Source organism: Aythya marila (assembly GCF_965140915.1).
Source record: "Aythya marila genome assembly, chromosome: 7".
Classification (NCBI taxonomy): domain Eukaryota; kingdom Metazoa; phylum Chordata; class Aves; order Anseriformes; family Anatidae; genus Aythya; species Aythya marila.
In genome coordinates this window covers 7,800,678-7,826,478 of record NC_139048.1, presented here as the reverse complement: position 1 = coordinate 7,826,478, position 25,801 = coordinate 7,800,678, and the positions used below count along the sequence as shown (strand labels likewise).

At 36.7% G+C, this 25,801-nt stretch overlaps 1 protein-coding gene across 2 annotated transcripts in view; it reads left to right on the top strand.

The window, feature by feature from the left end:
• Positions 1-25,801, top strand: part of ATRNL1 (attractin like 1) — a 490,952-nt gene that overhangs the window by 420,744 nt on the left and 44,407 nt on the right. For both annotated transcript variants that reach the window (XM_082764804.1, XM_082764803.1), the window contains one exon: positions 12,317-12,431. In XM_082764804.1, the coding sequence (XP_082620930.1) occupies positions 12,317-12,431 (115 nt within the window). The remainder of the gene's footprint in view (positions 1-12,316; positions 12,432-25,801) is intronic.

The window sequence follows — 25,801 nt, the reverse complement described above, 5'->3', positions numbered from 1 at the left end:
CTACATGGTATACAATCAAGCCAGCTTCAACCTGCTGAACTTCTGTTTGAAGTTTGCCCTGTGATCTACAGTCCGGTAGATGGTAGGTATTTAATTGTAGCAAGAGTGAGGTGGTTTCAATGCAGGTTGGTCTAACGGGGCTTTACCTGCCCCTTGCCGTGGGCACAGGCTGTAGCATTTCGAAGTCACCTGGCAGTGTTTCTTGTGACCAGCCCTGCACTTGGGGATGCAGTGAGGGATCCAGCACTGCTGGAGTCCCCCTGGCTGTGCTGGAACAAAGATTCATATTTTCACTCTTCTAGTATGGTTAGAAAATAAAGCATTAAGTCTGAGACTGCTGGTTATGATACCATAACTAGCCACTGAAAGATGCTTTTTGAGTGACGCACAAGCTTCACAAAGTCTATGAAGAAGGGTTTAATTGCTAAAGAGGCTGGGGCTGGCATTTAACAACCACTGCTGGTTTTGTGCTGCTGATCTAACCACAGGAATTAGCAGTGGGTTCCTGTTTTTCACTGCTGCTAAACAGGGAAGCACTGATTTGAGTGGCTGCCCACAGAAAGGGGGAAATGAAACAGGCTGGAGTTTAGCGTTGAATGAGTACAGTGTGTGTCATTTTATGGATGACTGGTATTGTGATACAGTATCTTGTAAGACCTGTAGAAATTCTGTCTTGTAGTCACTATTGAAAGCAAATAACCAGAAAGAAAATACGTGCAATTGATAACTTACCGTGGGATGCAGTGTAATGCAGAGCACTGTAGTCACATTGCTAGCTAATAAAGAAGTGTTTGTTTGGAATATTTTACAAAGCTTGGTTTCTATAGTAACAATAATCATGAACACTTTCAACTTCAGAAATAACATCTGCTTGATGACTGATCTCAAATCTCAGCTGTTGTTTAAGTAAATAAGATCCTGCTCCTTCTGCTTATTGTATTAGCCAGTGACATTTGATATGGGGCATTTATTTTCAAGGAAAGAGCACCATAAGATTGGGGAAAGTGTTGTGAAGGGGAGGGAAAAAGGAAGAGGAATTAGAAATAATGATGAAATGCATGACTAGCCTAATAGTAGTCACTACTAAACTAAATCAGAGCTTACATATAGCAAAAAGTAAATCTGTTCTATTCTCTTGACAGAAGTACAGAATGAGCATCAGAATGAGCATTCCTCTGTTTTACTCTTGGCAGCAGGTTAAAACCTATGTACAAAACTAGGGTAAAAGAAACCGTTTGGTTAGAAATGTGTGTATATGTATATATTTATATGTATATGAGATGAAGTACAAATATTCAATTCCATATTGATGGAATGCAAGAATTTGAATCAAACTCCAATCAAGAAAAAAATCTGTGAATTTTCAAGGAAACTCTTTTAAAAAAAGATGGCCAAATTACTGTGAAAATGGTATGTCTTTTGAAAAAAAAATTGCATACCATTTCTGGGAACTTGTGGGCTTTACAACGTAAACTTTCAGGCTAGAACATTACCTTAAACAAAATAACAAGTTTTTCTGTACTTTCATGCATTAAGAATGGAGTCTATAGAATTCAATTGTTTTTGTTGGTGGTGACTCTATAGTAACCTACTGAATAAAATAATAAAAATATAAAGTAATGAGAAGTTCCCTGCTGTGTCATAGGAAACACAAATGGAACAGAAGTACAAGCAGAAAAAAGCTATGGAAACATAATCAAGCTACTCGTTTTCAGTTAGCAGTGCTCAAGAGGCTAAGCATGCTTTGGAATACAGTATTTTCTCAAAAAAAAAAAAAAAAAAAAAAAGTGACACTTTCTACATAAGTCAAGTAAGGGAGATTGAGGACATCCAACTTCAGCAAATCCTTTATGCTGAATCCTTTATGCTCTTTGCTGGCTTAGTAAAAATGATGTAGATCTTGTAATATTTTAAAGGAAGATTTTTTTTTCTTATTTTTATAAACTACCTTAAAAAAAAAATCCATGTTCTCATGTTAGGCCAATATGAGTAATGTGCATAAACAATTTCATTCATGCGAATAATCCTGTTTGTTTTAATGCAACAGCTTCACCAAACACCAATTCTCATGTGTCTAATTATTTGTCAGATTAGATTCTTTAAGGAAAAGTTTACTTTCTTGTTGTTTTTCAATGGAGTTTCTAATATGTTTGTGACCAGTGTAGGTGTTAACAATCTTCATGGGAAGCCATCTTGGAAAATATCATTAAGTGATAATACCTGAGTTTATTTTCTGGATTTTTCAAAGAAACTATTAAGAAAATAATAAAATTGTGTCAGATTTGTAGTTACAATAAATCAACATATTTCTGCTACTATTTGTGTGTTGTACTGATTTAGACAGCTGAGAATTATCTCATAGATATTTGAGATTTTAATTAACTCGTAAGATTCAAGTGTAAAACTATACCCAGTCATGCTTTCAAATTGGTGAATGGGCCCGAGTAGGAGGTCCTCAAGGGAGGAAAGTGAGAGATGCAACTTGCAACACCTTTACAAAGGTCTGGCTGTGCTATCATTATCCTGCCAGCCTGCCCTCTCCCTTTCCACCTCTAGTGATGAACATTAAAATGTGTTCATTAAAAGAAACAGCATTTCAACACATGCTGCTTCTACTATATGTTAGAGCAAAACTACGTTCCCTTTTGCTCCCATCATGTGATTTTTCCTTGGGGCAGACAAGTCTGATTTTTTCTTCTTCCTGCTGCTGGAGCAGCTATTATCTTATGCACAATATCCAACACATGGTCATGTGTCACAAAAACTTCATTGTGCTTACAGATCTTAAACAGTGGGGTAATTTGTTTCAGAATGATGTTCTGGCATTTAAAAAGAACACATTTTATAGGACAATCAAAAGAAATGCTATGTCATGCTTTGAGGCATTCAGTTCATGTCTTCCCTATGTTCTGTAGGCTGTGATCTGTGTATATTGTCATGATAGAAAGTGATAGAAAGTTATTTGTTATTCTGGTGCTATTAGTATTTTTTTTCTTGCATTAAGAATATTGCTAAGTTTGCACTTTAATCCGTTCTGCTGACAGCTAGCTTTCACAATGTGTCTTGATTTAGTTCTTTTTATTATTATTATTATGATTCCAGGTATAAATGTTTTAATTTATCATTCACTAAGCATCCTGCATGTGGCCAGGAGGTTACAAAAGAACCTTAAAAGACATTGCAGAAGAAAAGTTCACTAAGGATGTATTATGGATGGCATATGGTGTACTATATTTTCTTTGCAAGAAATGCAAAATACAGCACAATAATTTGAGGCTACTTGCCTTTTCTAACCTCTCAAGTCTGGTATAGATCTCCTAATTCATAATTAAACCATATTTTTAACGATTCTAGAATGCTGCACAGGCACCTTCTAGTCAGAACTTTTCAATTCTCTCCTAGAGTCATTGTAGCAATGACAGATTGAAATTTTATGATCTACCCCAAGTAAAAGACAGCCCAAGTTTTTCTGCCTAATGTACATATTAGAAATCTGTAGCTGAATCAGTTTGCTTTTGCTCCCAAAGAAACTAACCTGCACCATGCTTATCCTGAGCTCAGAATTCCCCTGATGCCAGACACCACAGCCACCCTTTTTAGCCTGCAAGTTACGCAGAATTTAAACTGCACCTGATACTTCATCTTTATCACACTGAAAAGGCAGAAGTGGTTACGGAGGGACCATGTCTTCTTCTTGCAGGCAATCGGTGGTAAAGTAACTCACTGGGATGCACAGCAGCAACAATCTGGTTTTAATTGATCAGCCAAAGTTCTAACAGTGATGGGCTGTCAGTGATTTGTCAGCAGTAAAAATGTAAGTTTTCATAGACGTGAGCCTTTAAGGCTGAATTGTGAAGGAATAATGAAATTTTCCACTTCTTGTTTCTAATCCTTGGAGATCCAACAGATATACCCATCTGGGAAACAAATGCCCATTAGCATCACTTCACTGCACAACACCACTTTGACTTACAGAATTTGAAATGGCAGTAGGAAGAAGTGTTTACAGGAAAGTATCTGAGGATACATGATGCTTGGTATATGCCACAGACATAGGGTCTCAGATGTTTTTCCCAACAGGATCTAGCTAGCTGCTGCCAAGACAAATTTCTTTTCACAAACTGGACACTAGCATTGCCAACCTTTAATCAGACTCAGACAGCTTAATAGGAGAGTGTTCTGGAGGCTCTTGGGGACTCCTCTGGCAGTAATCCAGTACAATTGCTACGCACACCTTCCACTGGAAGTTACATCCAATATTTTGCAGATTAACCTGAAATTGCTCTTATGAGTGGGAAAGATATAACAGTAAAGTAAACCCAAGTTTATTTAACAGTATGAATAGATAGGAAACTGTATACATGAACACACAGAAAAGAAATGAAATACAACATGCCTTACAGCCATCTGATGTTTTGATTTAACTTGTGTTTTGCATTCCATTCACCCAGTTGTGAAAGTCAAGGAAATTGCCGGATGGTTCACATTAGTGTCACAATTCAAGGAAACAAACAAAAACACCTCTAGGCAAATGGATGCAAGCTTTAATAGGAAACCTGGCTTCGAGTTCTTTCTGGAAACCCCATTGAAATGCAAGTGTTCCTTGTAGCTTAGTCTTAATTCACAACTCTCTTGCTAGTGAAGTGCTATCTTAAACAGTATTAGCTTTTGAAATGAAGTCTCTTATTAGGTGAACTTAGACAGAATAACTTTGTTGCAAATAAATATACTTTTTTTTTTTTTTTTTTTTTTTCAAATAAATATGGTTCATGTAATAGAAATACAGCTCTTCTGGGTAAAAACACTTTCAAATTGATACATAAATTCAACATTAGTACATAACCTTTGATAACTGACAACCATTCTAATCAGAAGACTGCAAAAAGAATGCAACCTATTAGTACATATTGGTATAGTTACAACAGAGAGGTAAAACAATAAGCTGAAGGATAACAATGTGTTTTGATCACTGCTACCATAATCACAGCTTGTTAAATTATACTGTGTTCTTTTTATTTCTAATTCCCACTGTTTTTCTTGTGGAAAGTAATACACCAATATGTGTAAGATTTCCATGGCTATTTTGAAATGAGGAAATTAACTGAGATTTATATTCTGCTAAAAGAATGGTGCAAAATTGGTTTGAAAAGATAATTCATTGTAAAAAAAAAAAAAAATAGATCTGTAAGAAATGTTGAAATGTTAGTGTAATGATATTGGTCTTATTCCTTTACATTAGCTTGTTGGTCTTAGCTCCATCAGCTGCTATAGAAATTTTCAGAGGATACTAGCTCCTCCTGAAGGTCAAGGAGAGCTGATAGACTCCTCCCAGGAAATCAGTGCTGGCTTGGTGATTTGCAGGATCAAGGCAGTTGCCTCAAGCGTTCTCCAGTATAGGTGGAAGAATTTTAAGATAGTCAAAGCCATGCTTTTCAGCTTTTACTGCTCTAGGTAAAGTGGATATGCACCTTACCTGGGTGAGACCTCATTAACTAGGGTTATAAATCATTAAGAGATCCTCAAGCAAGAGACACTGCAGTGCAGAACCACAAAGCATTGATAACTCTTAGGCTCTGGGCCATTCTTGCAGGTTAAGCTGAGTTAAAGCTTTCCACTCACTAATTGTGAAAGGAACTCTGTGGGATGGATGCAGTGAAAATCTTTAGTGAATACCTATAATTTCAGTAGAACCCTAGGGTCATATGAAGAACTGTCACTTCCTGTGCTGGCCAGAGTTGTGGCTTTGCTGATTGATTCTGTAGCAGTATTTCCTAAAAGGTACATCTGCTGGAGCATAAACAATATTTGGTGAAGGCATTTTTTTTCCTGTTGCAGTCATTAAGGCTCGTTAAGTGTAGTGATAGGACAAGAGGTAACTGTTTTAAACAAAAAGAGGGTAGATTTAGATTAGATATTAGGAAGAAATTCCTTACTATGAGGGCACTTGGAACAAGCTGACCAGAGAAGCTATGGATACTCCATCCCTGGAAGTGTTCAAGGCGAGGCTGGATGGGACTTTGGGCAGCCTGGTCTCGTGGGAGGTGTACTTGCTCATGGCAGGAGGGTAGGAACTGCAATGTCTTTAGAGGTCCCTTCCAACCCAAACTATTCTATGATTACTCCTCACATAAATCTGCGGAGAAAATTGTCAAAAATTTTGGGTAGCTGAGCTCATATTCAGAAGAAGAATTTTAATGACTGTTAGTTCATGCATACCCAACATTTAGAATAGCAATGCAGTATAACACCGATAGTCAAAGAAAACAGAAGTACTGATTACAGTCTCTGTTTCTATCTGAGGCATTGCCTTGTTTCAGGTGTGCCAGGTGCTTCAGGGCAGCAGCAGGAGCTGTTAAAGCAGTAAGATGCTGCTGGAAGGAGTGGACACCATCTTGTTCCTTTCTCATTAATGGTACTGTCCAGTACCATTGGTTTTGCTTCTCTTGGCAAATAAACTTTGGGGAAGTCAGGTGGGGACAGGATGGGGGTTGGCTTCTGGTGAGAGTTGCCTGTCCTCTCCTCTTGGCAGGATAGCTGTGCTAATGACATTTGGAGTTTCTCCAGCAAAATAGCCAAAAAAGCCCCAAACAAATTACATCAATGCAGTTCTACGAACTTGAGGGGATCAATTTTCTTTTCCTCTTCTGCACTGTTCAAAAGTCTGCCTTTACTCCACTGGAGACAGTCAGACCATTCACAGAATTTTGCTCTCCATCTTTAACTATAGCCTGGAGTATTTTACCTCAAACAAACATTTACTAAATGCAGAACAGGAAAACCAGGAGAACAAGAAGAACATGTTTTTCTGTGAAGAACAGAGCTGCCTCTGACTTCAGCTGTATTTTAAAAGAAAGTGACCACAAGTGTATTGTAAAGCCTCATTTGATAAATGTGTTTTACCAAACAGCTTCTCAGCTCAAGCTCCACATCTAGGAGAGTTGCAGAAATGCCAATGTATCCTGAGTAGGTGTAAGAGAGATGAGGATGTGCCTGGGCAGGTGAAGGAGAGTTTCCACTGTTGGGAAAATATTAATAGTGAAACTACAATATTTACAGGGTTTTAAGGCTCTTGATTTTGCATGTAGGTACCTAAATTTGGTCAAAATCCAGCCTAAGTATTCAAGTTCTTTTCTGAATTTGAGACTTCCTTATTACAAATAAATCAAGAAAGCCAGAAAATAACCAAAGAATTCAGGAAAAGAACCTGAAGGTAAGAGAAAAGGAAGATGTGTGTACTTGTAACGTAACTGTATGAATTACACCCTTCCTTCTTTTCTACGTTCCTTACCTCTTCAGAAGACATAGTCTTTTGTTTCCTGTTTTCTTTTCTTCCCTCTGAAGTCTTGCACATTGAGGTGCAGAAAAGTGCTTTTTTATGTTCAAGGTCTGGTATTAATACTGTCATAACAGGATTGCTTATTTGCCAAGCCATCAAGCCTAGTTTATGTGGAATTCACCTGACTAATTCTGCATTAATAATATGATTAAAAACTAAGTTTATATCATCATAATTTATTACTAAAACAAAAAGAATAAGTCAATTTTATTTTTTTTTAAAAAAAGAAGAGATGAAATTTCATTTATAGTCAATTCTTGCAAGCAGTTCTAAAACCATTTTAGTTAGGAAACATTGAAGTGATTAATGCATAGTTGTTTATATTTTAATACTTGATTTATATATCAGATCTGTATTTGTGCACATTGTCAAACTTTATTCTGTTCTTGTCAAAATACTTATTACTGCTGACAGGTGTAACATGCTCACATTAATCCTTAATTCCTTGATTCAATTTTCTAATTGCTTTTTTGGCAAGAGATAGGAGCCATTTAGTTTTACGTGATTTGTCTTATGGTGTAATAACACACTTTTAAAAATTGGATGCACCTAACTTAGAATGCTGAACAGAAACACATACACACACTGAAAATCTGAATTTCTGCAGCACTTCTGTAAGAAACCACTTCTTGGAATACAGATGGAACTAAAACCCTTTACAATTTTCCCTTTCCCATATTCATAGTTTAGAAAGTATTTTAATTGATAGATGAGAATTAATGTTAAAGTGTTGGTTCATTACAACCAAAGAGGTTCTAAACTCTTATAGCTGATCTATGAACATCTTCTTGGTCATTGTTACCTTCTCCTGCTCCTCTCACCCTTTCATGCTGCTGCCTTCTGTTGCCCATTCTGCCAGCTAAGAATGGCAGAATACATTGACCATTTTTTTTTCTTGGGCTGTGTGCTTAAACACAATGCAAGGTTTGATGGAGTTTCCAATACCTAAATTAAAAATAAACCTGTTTTATTACTTCCTTGTCACTACAAAGCAGATGTGATAACTTAATAGTAATAACTATTTTAATTCAGGTATGGCTGTTTTTATGCCAGTAACAGTAGTACTGTTATCTGTGCTTTGTGGTGAGAGGGGAGGGGCGGGGGAGTGGGGAAGGCCAAAATTTCTTTTTTTTAGAAACAAATCAGGGGCAAGCAAAGAATCTTCCCAAAGCTTATTAATTCCTCACAACCTCACCCAGGCTGCTGGACTTCAGCTAGATTTTCTGAAAAAAATCTGAAGAGTGGAGAAATTTTTCTCTGATAAAAATGGTGAACCTTGGGCAGAATTCTTCTGACACTTAGTTCTCTGACTAAATAATTAAGTAGAAATTTAAATTTTATTCTTATTTACTCTCAGTTTTATTCCCTATTTTCTCCCTTTTTTATTGTCAACGTCTGCTAACTTAGTTTTTTCTTGTCACTAGCAATAATTATATTAATATATACTCTTTGACCCTTTTATCCTTTTCTGGTTTTCTTCTCCTTCCTTTTCACATTCCCACCTGATGTACCTCTTTCTCTGTCAGTTGTGTGTAAGAAAGGGGATATAAAAGCAAAGTGTTGTTTAATAAGACAAGTATTTGTTTATTCTGCATTCTATTGATAAAGTTTTATTAACTCTGTGATTGTCGTTTGTGCTTTTTGGCAAAAGCAGAAGTCACTTTTTTTTTTTTTTTTTTTTTTTTTTTTTGGTGTAGGGGAAAAAAAGCTGATAATTCTAGTAAGTAAATCACGGTAGCTAAGTGCTTTGGGCAAACAAACATGTGCCTTATCTCTTCCAAAAAAAATAAAAAAATAAAAATGTGGAAAATGCATGATAAATGGTACATTTCAGAGAACATGTTATGTCACTAGGAAATAACTTTGATTCATGGTTATGTATTTATCTTTAAACAACTGACAAACCTCGGAGAATCTAAATTATTATCATTTGCTCTATGCTTCTCTGGCTTTTTGCTAGCAAATCTAAATGATGTGAGGTACGATTATACGTCTCCTTTTTCAGTCATAATGTTTCATAAAGAATCCGAATTTTTAAGCACAAATAGAAAATTCCTACTGTATGTGATTTTTGGATGAGGTCCTCTGAAAAAAAATATTTATCTGAAAGTTTCCTCCAATTTTGTTTAGAAAAGTATTGATATAAACTTCAAACGGAAATTGACAGGACATGTTAATGAAAGGTTATATACTGCACAGCAATATAAAACATCAGTTTGACATATCATTCAACAATTTTTCATCAAATTAAAAGACATAATGATAAATTTGTTCCTTTCATTGCTATGTCTGTGTATACTGTATTTCAAATTCCAATTTAAAATGAAGATTTCATTTTGTCTGTCTTTTTAAATAAGATAGAACAGAATAGTTCAATTGGAAGGGATCTTCAAAGATGATCTATAGTCCAACTGCCTGACTACTTCAGGGCTAACCAGAAGTTAAAGCATGTTATTGAGGGCATTATACAAATGCCTCTTCAACACTGACAGGCATAAATAGAATCATGTTATTTTATTTGCTTTTGTGAGAGATCGGGAGAGATGACTTAAATGCTCCATTATTTGCACTACTAATACTAATTCTTTTAATAGCAAATGCTCTTTCAGGTTTCAGGGATGCTACAAGGTGAAGTAGGAAGCACAGGGCGACAGTGAGCTATGCTTAACTGGCATGGAGCTGTATCCCTGTCTGGATGGTTGGGAAGAGGGAACTAGGAAAAAGTGCTGGAGTTAACGGCATGTGTTTAGGTCTCGGGGAGGTGGAGGTGCTGCCTGGTGGAGCAGTTGGGAAGCCATCTATTTTGACAATTGAAAGTGCAATATATAGGAGTGAATGAACGCATAGAATAGTAGAAGTTATCAGAGAGGTTTACACTGACTGCTGTCAGGACTGGTATGTTGTATTATATTACCCTATGCCTATGCTTGTCTGATTAGATTTAAACTGCCCAGGGCACAAACTAGCTGCTAATCTGAATGATCCCATCAAGACCTTTTCTATATTAATGCCATTATCAGAAGAATTTTATTTATTGTTTTTTACATTGCCCTTCAGCATAAGTCAAAGAAACCTTAAGAAAATTTTCCCACACCATTTATTTTCCTGTAATCCACTGATACTGCTTTTCTGTGTGTGAAATCAATGCTTTTAATTTTAGTATGGCTCTTTTCACCCACCTTTCTGCATTTCTTTTGGTATAGAGTCATATCACACAGCAATACCTGTCTAGGTGTTTTACTGATCATAGATTGATGTAAGTCAATGGATATACACCAGCTTAGAAAACACAGAATCCATTCTCCTCTTCTGTTTCTTTGGCAAACATTTGGCCACTGATTTACAGAAAATTAAATTAAATGCCTCAGATTTAGTTTAATCAGTTTAATAAACATTTCTTATGCTGTTTTTTGAAAGTGACTGTTGTTAGCTAAAACTTCTGGGGTTTTACATTTATAGTGTCATCATTTGGTAAGTTTTTAGTTAATATAGGTTGTCAATCACTGTGTCTCGGCAATTTTAAATTAGATGACACTTCTCACCCAAGTTATTTTAATGCTATCACCTCAAATGAATCTACAAACATGCCTTTCAAATATGACCAGGTAGTAAAATTAAGTATATTTATCTATTGCTCAATTTATTGCAATATTCTCTATTTCCTTATCTCCACTGAGCAGTAATAAATGTTGGTTACTGGGATGTAGAAAAATAGAAAATGATAATTGCTTCACATGATGGAAGCTCCTTTGTTTTCTTTATATCTAGTATTTCACTGTATTTTACTGAGCTAAACTATCATTCTTCTTCATATATTTGAATCAGTTGACATTTTATATATACTTTGCATTTTGCATGTAAATGGAAAGTTTTGTGGCTTTGAATTTTGAATGAAAACATCAAACTGGTATTTTGCCTTGGAACATGACATACATTCTAAAAATTTACAAACAAGAAAGAGAGAAATGCTTACGCTGATTTTGACCTAATGTTTTCAGAAATATCTTTAAGGGTTGACTAAACATTTAAGCTCTTAAAAGTGAAATGCCTGTCTCATAGTGAGCTCAAAATATGGAAACATGTAAATATGAAAACATTGTAAATTGTCATATTAGAAACTTACTCTATTGCTTTGTAGGTTGCTCTGCTTCCTAGCTCCTAGTACCCTCAGTCTTGGTAACTTGAGAACAATATGGCAGCAACCATTCAGTTGACAGCTAACTGCAAATTAAAAGATCTATATAGCTAATAAGAGAGAGATGCTTAGTAACAGCACATACCTCCTACCAGCAAAAGTGTTGTTATCATAGTCGTATATGAGACAAAGTAAGATGATAATCATGCAGGCAACATTCACAGGGAGTTTGTAAGTTTATTTAAATTAAAGTAACATTGCACCTGTTTTCGGTGTGTGCAGAACATTCAGAAAGAACCTGCCTCACAGAAATCACTTGCTTACCAAGACAGACAGAAGGAAGTCTTACTGGTCTGGGAAACTTAAGATGGATCTTAAGTTTCCCAGATCTCTATCGATCTACTCATTTTTTAGTTTTGACATCAGGAAGGCTAGGTAACAGCTGGTTGATGAAGTACATTTCTTTTAGGCTTGGTACTTCTGCTTCTTAGAATATGGGAAATTCTAGTACTCTCAGACCCCACTGTGTGTACTGAAAATATGTTGTGATTTTCTAAGTCTAAGAAGTTGAAACTGCTAGATTTAGTGAGCTATAAAATTAGAAGAATAATTTTGTTGTCTTTATGATCATTTCATTTTTTCTGTTTGATTAGATTTGCAGTGTGGGTTGTTAAAGCCCATTTTTAAGTCAATGAACATGAGTAGGACAATCTGCTTAAATGCAAAGAGCTAATTGGGGAAAAAAATCTTCATGCTGTTACAATGAACCTTAAAATAAAGAAGTACAAGTAGAAAATATAACTGAAATCCCTATAAACCTTTACATAAGTGCCTTCCTTTTACAGGGTGCTCCTAAACCAATTGCTATCGAGCCATGTTCAGGAAACAAAGCAGCTGTCCTCACGGTATTTTTATGTCTGCCCAGAGGATCATCAGGAGTCCCACCCCCGGGTCAGTCAGGTAAGGTTCATGATGGTGAGCATTATCTCTGTCCTCATGCAATGCAGTCTTGGACAACTGAGCAGATGCAAAATAATGGCACAGTCTATGAATGCAAGGGGCTACGCAGTCATGGTGTTTAATGCAGGTCAATGTTTAATGAGGAATTTTCAGCTGGAATTTGATGTGGTATAGCACATAAAAAGCCCAATGATCAAACAAGGCTGATGTGCAATGACATACATCAGCACTTCCTGAAATAATGTTTGTGTACCGAATTTTCGCAGGACAAAACACTTTCATATGCAGCCACTTCTGCAATTTCAGTTCAGCTGCTGTAAATGGAGCTATAAAGGGAATACCAATGCTTATTCTCACTTCAAGTTAGTGTTTAGTGCACTAACTTCTGGTTAAATTCCTTTTCACCAAGAGAAATTATTCCCAGTGCTGTGCTGACCAGGATTCAATTAAAATATTAACATTTCCCAGAATGCCTGTTGGATGAAACCTAGGATTTTTGACTGAATATGCCTGCTTTATTAGGAAGGTGTTCACATTGGAAATGATCCCAGCTCATTTTAAAGCAGCATTTGCATTACCTGGAAATACTTCTCATGGTAACCTACCTTATCTCATCTATGCTAGATTGTTGTAAAGAACCATTACAGCCATTCTTATAAAATACATTCTAAACAACAGATACATAAATTCATTTATTTTTAATCCTTTAAATACTGATATTATAATGATATGATACAAAATGGTCATGATAAGAAAATTTAGACAATGATCTGGCACTACACAGATGAGCAGTTTACTATTTCAGAGTTCACTGGAGTGTTTGCCAAAATGAACACCTTTGTAATGAACAATAAGATGCATGATACGAACCCCAAATACTCATAAGCTAGAAAATATGCTTTAGGACTAACTTTTATTATTAAGAGCCAAAAAGTTAGTTGTTATTTTAACCTTCAAAAATTTATTAAAGAGATAGAAAGTATTGAGTAATGATGATGAGGGCAGACTTGGGTGACTTTTGTTGAAAGTAAGCTCAGCTGAGTGTTCTCTCTTCTCCTTTGGGACAGATAACTATCTCTTGTTTGTTAATTGTTGTTTGCATTTCCCTGAGTCCTGAGATGAGGATTTTGTTCTTAAAATGTCATTTATGGCTTGGAATATCATTTCTGGAAGTGCTATGAAAATGAAAGTGTTACTGATACTTTGACAAATGCATTTCCTGGTGGAAGTATATAAATGTAAGTGCTCTGACAGCAGCAATGAAGGAGGAAGGACGTTTAAAGTATTCCCTCTTCATGTTTTAAGGAAATGAAAAAGAAACAAAGGTGTTTATAATCTTACAACAAGGAAAAACATTATGAAAGGAAATTAAAAGTAATTGTTGAACTGGAGCTTAATATGCTTTTGTCGTTTTCAAACTTACCTATGATGTGCTCTTCTGTAGCAAAATGTGCTTAACTAGTTATATCATAATCAGTTTCTATTTACTATTTATAGTTTTTTTAAGTAATTGCTGTTCTGTGCTGCACATGAGGCATGGAGGGAGTAGGCTTTTCAAACATTAGTTGGGTTCAGCAATGCAACAGATGTGTCATTTTCAAAGATTCTCAACACGTGGAAGAATATACCTATTCTTAAAGTGCATTATGTCCTCTATTTTCTACTTTGTTCAGGGTCAAAAGCAAATAGGAACATTTGAGGTATGCAACCATGGTGATTCAAGCATTAGATTATATTCCTATAATCATTTTTCTTAAGTGTAATGAATTTTGGTACTCATGGACTGTTTTCACTGTATGTAACCATGCATAGTCTAGGCAGAAGCTATTATGCAAGTTTGTTGGCATACCTGTAGCTCTACTAATTCACTTCATTCCTGTCCTGCAGCACTACCTGCTGCTTCTTTCCTGGGCTTCCTGGGAGCAGATGCTGTGAACTGTGCCAAGTTATTTGAAATGATGTGGAAGTTTTGTGCAGCAGACATATGTTTGCTATGCAGTTGGTTTCCCTTCTGACCTAAGCTAGGTTAAAACAATGATACTTAGGTGGATGGAAGTAGTATGTTCAGTAATTATGTCTTTCCAAGTAATTTTAGATGCTTCTATTGCTTGCATATAATCATTTTCAAGCTCATTGGGATCATTCTAGGATAAAACTGACAGTGTGTCAAACATATTTATTTGAATGATATGTCAACGACACTGATTCTCAGTTCACAGTGTGAGACTGTGTTTCATTTCTTATATGTGTGTGTCTGAAATACAAAGAGAGAATGTCTGTATTGTTCTGCATTAGCATTCCTGATTTTGAAGAAAATGTAATATTTTCCACAAATAACTAATCTACACTCTTCTGAAGTTATTAAAGTTATACCCATACACTTCTAACATTCTAGTTTGCTCAAAAGTGAATTTTGTTTTTTTCCAAGGTTTACGCTAACAAATATTTTCTGGACAATGTCTCACTGAATGTTAAAAATAATAATAATAATAATAAATCCAATGTAAAGGTTACTGTTTCTGCAGCATATGTTCTATACTTCACCTTTATCAGCAGCTGGAAGAAAACTTGAAACTACAGATGGTGGGCTTTGGCCAAAGGCTGTGCAAGGGAAAAACTTCTCTAGGAGAGACCATATGTCCCAGTGGAGATCTGAGTGTTCTCTACATCCTGCACAAAATGCTCAGATCTTTACAGAAGACTTCTGTATTGTTTAGTTCTAAGTGCTAGTGCTATGAGGATAAAAATCAGTACTGGGTTGATGAAATTAAAATATTTAAGATTAATATGTGATTCAAGATAGGTCTTATAGAGATTGGTCATGTAGATTCAGGTGAAATATTGATAAAATTGAATTTAATGCAAAAAAAGAAACAGTATTCATTCTAAGTCACATTTTTCAAAGATGGAACAATTTGTACAGTTAAACATCCTGAAAATCTGGAAAGTCGATAAATGTTTCCATTGTATGACATTAGGTGTGGTACAGAAGGCCTTATATATTCTGGTAGGTGTACTAGAAGAGGATACTGGTAATCTAACTATATTTATCCAGAGTAGGAACTAGTTTTAAATTAAATTTTGCTTGGATAAAAGCAGAAATTAGAACAAAATTATAAAATAAAACAATAAATGAAAAATATTAAGGAATGTTAACAGTGATAAAACTAAATTTCTCAGTCATGGCTAGACAAATAGAACATAGTTTTCTCATTCTTCAATTGTCTCCTTGGTGGCACTGCACCTGAGCAATCAGACATGATGAAAACTCAGAGGTTCATGAAAATATGGATTCTTTATACAATCCATGTGTATAATAATATGCATGCATCTGTGTGTGTGTATAGCGGAAAAATAAACCACTTGTGGGAAGATATACAACACAAATGTCCTGCAGGTTTTATGATAGACTGGAAACTAAAGATCATCTGTTCTTGTTGTAATGTCTGACCCCATGCTTCAAATAGCTTTAACATTTCTTAATATCAAGAGAGATCTAATAATGACAGCAGCTGCAACCAGATCTCTAGAAAGAGCTAAATTATACATCTCAAAGAGTATTGAACAAAAGCTAGAGAAAAATATAGGAGGAACATGAAGATAATATATAAATTACTTAATGTGAAAATTACTTAATAGAAAAATGTGCCCATGGATTAGCAGCAGTGGCAAGACCAAGAATAACTCCTTCAAGGTCTTAATACAACATTGGTGATACATTGGGCAATAGAGAAAGAATAGCCTGGTAGTGTGATAAATTCTGCTAAAAGAACTGTGGTTATGTCATCATTATTATTAAAGACAGCTAAATCCCACACTTTGAGGTATCAAGGTGTTGTAGGAAAAAGTTTATAAAACTCTGTGATAAATGTTTTCAGCATTTTTGAAGGATAGTAAATACTCTAAAGGGAGAAATAAGAATTCTGGAGCACTTCAAAATAATACAGAATCAAGGGATGCAATTTACGAATTATTTACATGTTGATACATTACTTTCACATGGCAAAATGTCCCTAGCAGGTAGAAGTGGTAGAGCACCCAGTAAAGGTATTTGTCCATTAAGACGGTGAGTTGAATGGTCTCTGAATGAACGTTTCTCTCTTTCTATTAAACCACAAAGGACATCCAACTTCTATATGACTAAAAGAGATAAATCTAACTTAATACATGAAAAATAAAACCTTCAAATATAAATCAAGAACTAAATAAATTATAGTCATTATTAGAGCAATTTCAGAGGAAATTTTTGTTCCACTGGTTGTAGAATGTGCATCCTAAAAGACTGCATACAATATTATATCGTTACAAATATAAATGTTGATAGCAAGTTTTCCTGTTCAGTAGGCCTCTCCAACAGTGCCATCTGAAAGTTACTCTCAGATATATGTGAATCAAAACAGAACTTTATATAATGTTGTCCACACTAACTGGCATTCAATCCTACTTAATCAGCAAGCTACAGTAGGATCACAGAATCAATAAAATTACCATGCCATCTGCCTTCCCTGTACTCACCATCTTAATGAATAACGACTCATTAAGTGTTCTACAAGACAATTAGCTCTGGATGGGGGTTTCAGTAACAAGGCTTTCTTAATACTGTTTAAAATACAAAATTTAATACATATTATAAGAGGCGCATTATTTAAAATATGAAATAAATATTATATTTAATGACATTGCTCAATTTTTCTGAAGCTTTGAAACAAAACTATAGGTTAGTGTTTTCTAAATGTTAAGGAGAAGAATACCCATTCCCATATGTGGAACTTATGTGTGCAGTCTTGAGTGTGTAGTGAAATGGCAGCTGTAGACAAGGGTGAGCAAGTCCCATGAATTTCTACTCGCTAAAACACATACCCTGCTAAATCCCTTTTTATTGCAAAATAACCCAATTTAAAGTCACGTGTAACAAGGAGGAATAAAAAATTTCTTGTAGAAAAATGTTAACAGTGTTGATGGAAATGTACCGTAAATAAGACAATGCAGAAGACAATGACTACAACAGAATGTCTTATATATCATTATGTTGAATCTTTTATGGCTTTTTCTCATGTTGAAGGCTATCTAAAGAGTATTTAAGGAAAAAAAAATGCAAGAACAAATAACAAAAAAGTTAATGTATAAATGGTATCCTACAGTGTAATGTATGGAGTAAATATTAAGGGTTTGTGTGTGCGTATCACGGGTCTAGAATTTTTTATATACTCAAAGGGAAAAGACGAGGAATACAGAAAATGTGTATGAATCTGATTCTGCATTATGAAGAATATCTGTGGGCTTACTGAAAACCTCCTGCCTCACCGCAGCAATAAGGCTGAAGAGAGGAGGGTGAATGTCAGAGCTTCATTTGCTTGCTTTAATCCTTTGTCTTCTGAGACATGCTTATTCTGATACAGTATTTCTCCTCTTTGCAGACGTTTTCTTATTCTCTGAAAAAGTTAAATTTTTATTGGGGGAAAAAAAAAAAGTCTTGAGGCTTGATCCTGCTTAGAGCAGGGGACCAGTTCATTAATCTTTGTCCTTTGTGTGGACTCTGTTCAGACTGGAAAACAACACTTAAGGGTTCAACAGATGTATGTATGCTGTGATGTCAGGTAGCTAGTAGACAGGGCAAGTAGTGTTGGCAAGGTGTCTCTTTTAGAACAGTGCTTATGCTGGTTATATATTTCATGCTATATAAAGAATGGCATTAACTTCTGGGGGTTTCACCCTGATGGATAGCTAAATTCCACCACAACTGCTTTCACTCCCTTTCCTCAGAGAGAAATAAGGATAATTTAGTTAAAGGGAAAAGTCACACGGAAGCAAAGAGAGAAAAAGTAATTATTAATTATTCTCTACTTCCCATCAATGAGTGGTGGTCGAGTATGTCTTGGGAAGTAGGGCCTCAATACACATAGTGGTTTGGGAGGACAGATGTCTTCATAATCCCTGGAGGTCTTTAAAAGACATTTAGATGTAGAACTTAGTGATATGGTTTAGTGGAGGACTTGTTAGTGTTAGGTCAGAGGTTGGACTCAATGATCTAGAGGTCTCTTCCAACCTAGAAATTCTGTGATTCTGTGTGTGATAATGAGAGACCTCCTTCTCCTTACCCAGCTTTTCTTCTTTTCTTTCTTTCTTTCGTTCTTTCCTTCCTTCTTTCTTTCTTTTCTTTCTTTCTTTCTTTCTTTCTTTCTTTCTTTCTTTCTTTCTTTCTTTCTTTCTTTCTTTCTTTCTTTCTTTCTGTGTGTGGCATCATATGATGTGGAATATCCCTTGGTCATTTTAGGTCGGCTGCCCTGGTGATGTCCCCTCCCCACTTCTTGTCCACCCCCAGCCTACTGGCCTGTGGTGGGGGAACAGGTGGAGAGAGCCTTGGTGCTGTGCCTGCACTGCTCACCAATAGACAAAACATTGATGTGATACCAATGCTGCTCTAGCTACAAGTGCAGAGCACAGCACTGGAGGGGCTGCTGCAGGGAATGCTAATTCCAACCCATCCAGACCTAGCACATAACTACTGAAAGCAGTGTACTGGGTGGGGAAGGAGAAGGAGAGGGGGTGCTCTCATTATGAGAACATCCATCCTCCCAAAAAACTGCTACATGTATTGAGGCTCTGCTTCCTGGGACATGGCTGAACATCACTCATTGATGGGAAATAGAGGGTAATTTATTTTCTCTCCCTCTGTGCTTCTATGCAGCCTTTGCTTGTTTGTTTGTTTCCTCTCTTTCTTTTCCCTTTAATTAAATTATCCTTATCTCAACCCGTGAGTTGATTTTTTTTTTTTTCCTTTCCAGCATACTTTCTTCTTTCCTGCTTTTTATAAGGAGGGGGAGTGAGAGAGTGGTCGTGGTGGAGTTCAGCTGTGCAGCAAGGTAAAACCACCACAAGTACTGCACACAGCATTTTGAAGGCAGATATGGACTAGTAACTACAGACAAAAGAGAAGTCTTCAATGCGCAATGGTTAGAAGAGTTTAACCTAGAAAAGGAATGCAGGGCTCATATAAAAAGTTTTTTCTCTTTTTCTTCACCACTCCTGGGAAGAAAAAATACAAAAGTAGAAACCTGTCTCCAGAAAATACTTTACATCTGCATTATAGGAATGATGCCTTCAAGGTGTGAATCACAGTGTCAGTTTACATAGCTCAGCTTACAGAGGTGCATGCTTGTACTCATTTGAATGTCTTGATATGGAACAGGATTTTGTTAAAAACTTACCTTTACTGTCTAGTCTGGAGATCGAGTTTAGTCTCTCTCTCTCTCTCTAATGTAAGGCATGACTAAAACATTTAGTACAGAAATACATTTTGGAAATTGCATTGAAGGAGTCTCTCTCTTAGCTAACAATATGTTGCCAGAGAAATGCTCAAAAAACAGGAAAAGTTAAAATGTGTGAGAAAATCAAAATAGTCTTTGTAAAAAATGAATGACTACAACTAAAACTATAATTGACATACTAAGCAGTAACTCCAATTTATAGACAAATCAGTTTGTCAAATGGTATGATAGAATAAGTAAATTCTAGAGTTTTTTGTTAACTGGAGATCCTTGGCAAAACAGCTCTTTAAGACCTAGTGGAGACTGAAATAATCTATTTTGAATACTATTTTACTGATGGAGTTGCTTTCTTTTAAATAGTAAGGCCTATTTTGGCATTACTTTTCTGCTTAATTTTGTTCTTCTGCACTTCATCAAATGAGGGAGCAGACTGTGTTTATAGTATTGACACTGTGAAAAGAACACAGTGGTAAGTGGCAGATGGTGCTGATGATTACTTAAAAAATATTTATGGCAATAGCAAAAACAAAATAGAATAGCAAAAACAAAATAGATAATAAGACCCAGTGGCCAACCACCCAGCTTCCCACCCCAGCCCCAAAGCAATTCCCACTCAAACCCAAAGCAATTATTTTTGCATAAAGTCTTCACCTAAAAAGCATTGAGGTTCTTAGCATAGTAAGATTTGTAAGTGATGAAGAATGAAGTGGGTATTGATTTTGTCTAGTCTTATTTTTAATAATTTTAGGTGGATCTGTTATAAATTACTTTTTACATCATTCTAGCCATAGGACCTTGATTCCTTTTTATTTCTGTAAAATTTACTTGAAAAAGAAAAAAAAAAAAAAGGATGTAAACAATTTAAAATGAAGAACATACTGCATAATGTTAGCAATGTGTCTTCCAAAAATCTTGGCAAATGTTACTTATTGCCAATAAAAGCTGCATGCTATATAGCTATGAAATGAGGAGGGGGGGAGAAGCAAGAGCGGGGAGAACAAACAGAGGAGGTTGAGATGATTGTTTTACAACTTGACGCGCTGGGTGGATGAGGGAAAGGCTGTGGATGTGGTCTACCTTGACTTCTGCAAGGCTTTTGACACCGTCTCCCACAGCATTCTCCTCAAGAAACTGGCTGCTCTTGGCTTGGACTGGCGCACGCTTCGTTGGGTTAGAAACTGGCTGGATAGCCGGGCCCAAAGAGTCGTGGTGAATGGAGCCAAGTCCAGTTGGAGGCCAGTCACTAGCGGCGTCCCCCAGGGCTCGGTGCTGGGGCCGGTCCTCTTTAATATCTTCATCGATGATCTGGACGAGGGCATCGAGTGCACCCTCAGTAAGTTTGCAGATGACACCAAGTTAGGTGCGTGTGTCGATCTGCTTGAGGGTAGGAAAGCTCTGCAGGAGGATCTGGATAGGCTGCACCGATGGGCTGAGGTCAACTGCATGAAGTTCAACAAGGCCAAGTGCCGGGTCCTGCACCTGGGGCGCAATAACCCCAAGCAGAGCTACAGGCTGGGAGAGGAATGGTTGGAAAGCTGCCAGGCAGAGAAGGACCTGGGAGTGATGGTGGACAGTCGGCTGAATATGAGCCAGCAGTGTGCTCAGGTGGCCAAGAAGGCCAACGGCATCCTGGCTTGTATCAGGAACAGCGTGACCAGCAGGGCTAGGGAGGTGATCGTCCCCCTGTACTCAGCTCTGGTGAGGCCGCACCTCGAGTACTGTGTTCAGTTTTGGGCCCCTCGCTACAAGAAGGACATCGAGGTGCTTGAGCGGGTCCAGAGAAGGGCGACGAAGCTGGTGAGGGGCCTGGAGAACAAGTCCTACGAGGAGCGGCTGAGGGAGCTGGGCTTGTTCAGCCTGGAGAAGAGGAGGCTCAGGGGCGACCTTATCGCTCTTTTTAAGTACCTCAAGGGAGGCTGTAGCGAGGTGGGGGTTGGCCTGTTCTCCCACGTGCCTGGTGACAGGACGAGGGGGAATGGGTTTAAGTTGAGCCAGGGGAGTTTTAGGCTAGATGTTAGGAAGAACTTCTTCACTGAAAGGGTTGTGAGGCACTGGAACAGGCTGCCCAGGGAAGTGGTGGAGTCACCATCCCTGGAAGTCTTCAAAAGACGTTTAGATGTAGAGCTTAGGGATATGGTTTAGTGGAGGGCTGTTAGCGTTAGGTTGAAGGTTGGACTCGATGACCTTGAGGTCTCTTCCAACCTAGAAATTCTGTGATTCTGTGAACTTTATCACTGGATTTCCTGGCCTAGAAGAACTCAATAAAATGAGACATTTTAATAAAAAACTGTTAAATACTACCATGAACACTTCTTTGACAACTAGCTATTCATTGTTGAAGCCAAAATGGTCACTGTCCTCCAGAGAAATACATTTTTTTTCCCCTCTTGGGGACTTTTGCACTTTTAATATCTGATGAAGTTCTGAACACTGAAATATAAATCCAGTCATGTACGTCTCTTCAATTGTTCATGGTGATGGATGAGCCATTTTCAGGTTGCATCCAGATGGCAATTTGCCAGGTTCCCCTCCTCACTCATTACGAAGACTACAGAGACAATAGTGGATGCTCATGGTCTTAAACTTGTAGCTGTCAAAGAATCATCATCCTTCAAACATATCTGCCAGTTGACCATCAGCTGAAACACTCAGGACATTGAACATCTATAGGCCTAGAAGTCAGAAAGTACCCAGTAATACAGACCTTGCCTATTGCAGGGTCTATGTCACATAATCTCTTTTATTGGTTCTGCAAGGTTACTGTTTTCTCTTCTCACCATTCATATTGGAAGACCAGTCTATTGATCGCAACAGCAGTGTTACAGTACTTCTAATCTCCAACTTAAATGTATCTGGAGGTGATGATGGAAGAGATCCTTTATCTCAAATTCCTGTTTTCAACCTGACATCTATCACCCACAATATTTTCACACAGACAACATATATCTTTTCCACCTTCATTTTTGCCAGGCTAAGGCAAATAAGTTCTACTTTAAACATGTTATTCAATCATCTGAACACCTTTATAGCACTGTCCCAGTTTCAGCTTTAGTTCAGTGTTTTGTTTTGTTTTGATTTTACTTTGCATTGCCAGGTTGTACTGAGAGTGCCATGTGAAGTCCCATCTGGCCTTACCCAATGGCACTTACATTTCCTTGCTGTATTCCATTATTCCGTTTAACATTTACTTTTTCTTTCCTTTTTTTTTTTTAACAACTGTACCCTTTTCCAACTTGTCATTCTGTAGCCAACTTCTTACATCCCTGCCCTTCTTCTCTTTTTCAAACAATGAGCTTCTAGTGTATAAGTTTCTGCTTGTTCCAAAATACAAGTTTGAATATGCACAGTTGAATATGAGTGCATTTATATTGCTTGAATTCTTGAGGTCACGCATCTCTCTCTGTTTTATATTCTATTCCTTTCTGTATTGATGATACATACCAATGTTTTTCATGATTGAATTTCAGCAGCATGCTCCTACTTTTATGGCAAGATTTTTAATGGAAATATTAAACAAGACTGGTCAGAGGATTGATTCTTGTTGCAATGCTATACCTTCACCAGCCTCCTTCTTTGTAACTACTCTATTTTCTCTCCTTCATGCACTTGTCTGCTCTCCATAATCCCTGTACTATCTATCATTTTTGTGTCCATTGATAATATCCCACACTATAAAATACCTTTCAAAAATCTATGTAGAATAATCTTTTGCATGTTCTTATCTAGAAAATCAGTTAACATATTGTAGAAAGCTATCAGGTTGTTCTGGCAGAATCTTTGATGAAATGTTGTTGCATCTTGAACCCCCCCCCCCTCCCACTTTCATTTACCTGACTTTAATTATGCTTTTCTGCCAAGTATCATGTAGCTGAATCTGATCAGTAATGAACAGAATATTTTTTTTCCTTTTTGAATCTAGACAATTTTTAGTATGAAATAAATAGCACTTACTTTTCTCAATTTAAATGCCCTGCATTTGTCATGACAGATTACTAAAAATCCCTGTTACCAGCCTTTATTTTTTTTGCATTCTTACAGAACTAGTGTTCTGATTACTCTAATGTCAATGCATAAAGCTTGTGTTGTTTCAATTTCCATACCCTCATTCCATTATCACTGGTATTGTATCTTCTTCGATAAACATTATCTTACTCCTTGAAAACCATCAAATAATGCACTCAGTTCTGGGACAATATCTAGAAAAAAAAATTGATCTCTATCTCATTCTTGCTACGTAGTGATTCTTCCTTTTATTTTCCTCCCTCTCTTTTGTTTTATTTATACAGTGAAAACCTTTAGGTATTTGTTTTAATAAACCATTTGTAAGGTTCAACTCAGCTTGATTTTTGGCAATTCTTATTTCACTTCTACATTTTTTTACCTCTAAAACACAGCCTCCTTTGTAGTTCGATCCTTTTTATCTGCTTTCATAGGGTTTCTGCATTCAGAAACTGTGCCTAGCCTCATTCCTTTAGAAGTTCATTGGCTTCTATGTAGCATAGTGGTAATGTATTCATTGGAAGTCATGGAAGAGTCAAGGGTTTTTCCTGATGAATGTATTGCAATTCAACCGGAACTATCTGCTTTTCTCTTGATGTAAAAAGGGGACAGATTTCTAGCAGTGATTTTTCCCTTGGAGAGTCTGGGTGAGATTAATGGAAATAGCCCATTCCCTTGTACTCCCTACATTGTCATATGGCAGCAGAAGCCTTAGGATCCTACAATGGGCTCCATGTGGAAAGGTGGAGAATATTTTGGCCCTTTTTTTCTTGCTGATCGAATTGCATTACCATGATCACTTCTTCTAAACAAACTGGTAGTTTACAGAGCTTGGTCCTATTTTCTTTTTTTAGGCTTTGAAATCCTATACTGGATGTGATCCTGTATTATCTGATATGTTTTTTCTTCTGGGTGCATGGTACCTCTTTTAAAGCCTATTTGTAAAATGAGCAGCATGCCTTATGACTGGGTGAGTGCTATACATAGTGTTAGCATAGGCTCAGTGGTGTCTAATGAGTCTGATCCCAAGTCCAAAAGGGAGAGAAATGGAAAACAGTTTAATCATTCATACTCATTAGAAACAGAAATGCTAATCTGCCTTTAGACACTGAATGGTCAGACAGATTGATTATTTTTATAATGTCTGTCCATCAAAGTACAAAGTGCAAAGTTCTTGCACACTGCATTTAGATAAAAGGTATACATTTTAGCATAATTTTCCAGTGAGATTCATGCCTGTTCAGTGATGTGGGTAGGCCACAGGATTGGCCGGATTTACATAGAGTGAAATTGATAGGATGTTAAGAAAAAAAAATAAAGTAATTCATACATAGGAAGAAGTTAGATCTTCAGTTTGACTGTCCTCTAGGCAGACTCTTAGGTACTCTGCAAGATTAAGCTTTACACAGCTGAAAAACATTGCAGGTTGTATGGTATTTGTCGTTTTTAGTAGAAATCCTAAAAGCAAACAAGCAACAAACAAAAATAACTTTAGCTAGTATGATTTTTTCACACAAACTTCTAGTAATCAGATTATGCTATTCATCAGTGTTTTTTTCTAATGCAAGTGTTAGAACACTCTTGATATGAAGACCCACTGCTTCTTACATAGGAAATACACAGTAATGGGACCTGTCTTGTCTGCATTCAGCCCATATGAATGTGCAGTTTCCCTTTAACTGATGATCTTATTTGGCCGTGGTCCTACCAGAAAAACAAGCAGTTGATTTTAATTGTACTGTTAAATTTTGAGGATCCAACAGATGTCTAGTTGAGTTGCAAAATTAGGTAATGTGAAGAAATCCCTGTAAGTGACAGATTAGATGATAAGTGTCCTTCTTATTGGAAATTGGTGGCCTGCTTTTATATTATGTTATGTTCAGTCAACATACAGTAGGTGAAGCAGATGGTTTACAGTTAAATTAGAACCATAAACCTTTCAAGGCTAAAGTTACATATGATTTAAATCTTTCGGCAGGGGTCCCATCACCTATTTCTCCTTCCTCTAACTTTGAATTCTGTAAAAAAAAAGCACCTTTTTATCAACAGAAGACAAATCTGTTCAAATCCACTACTAGAAATAGTTACATTGAGACCTGTCCT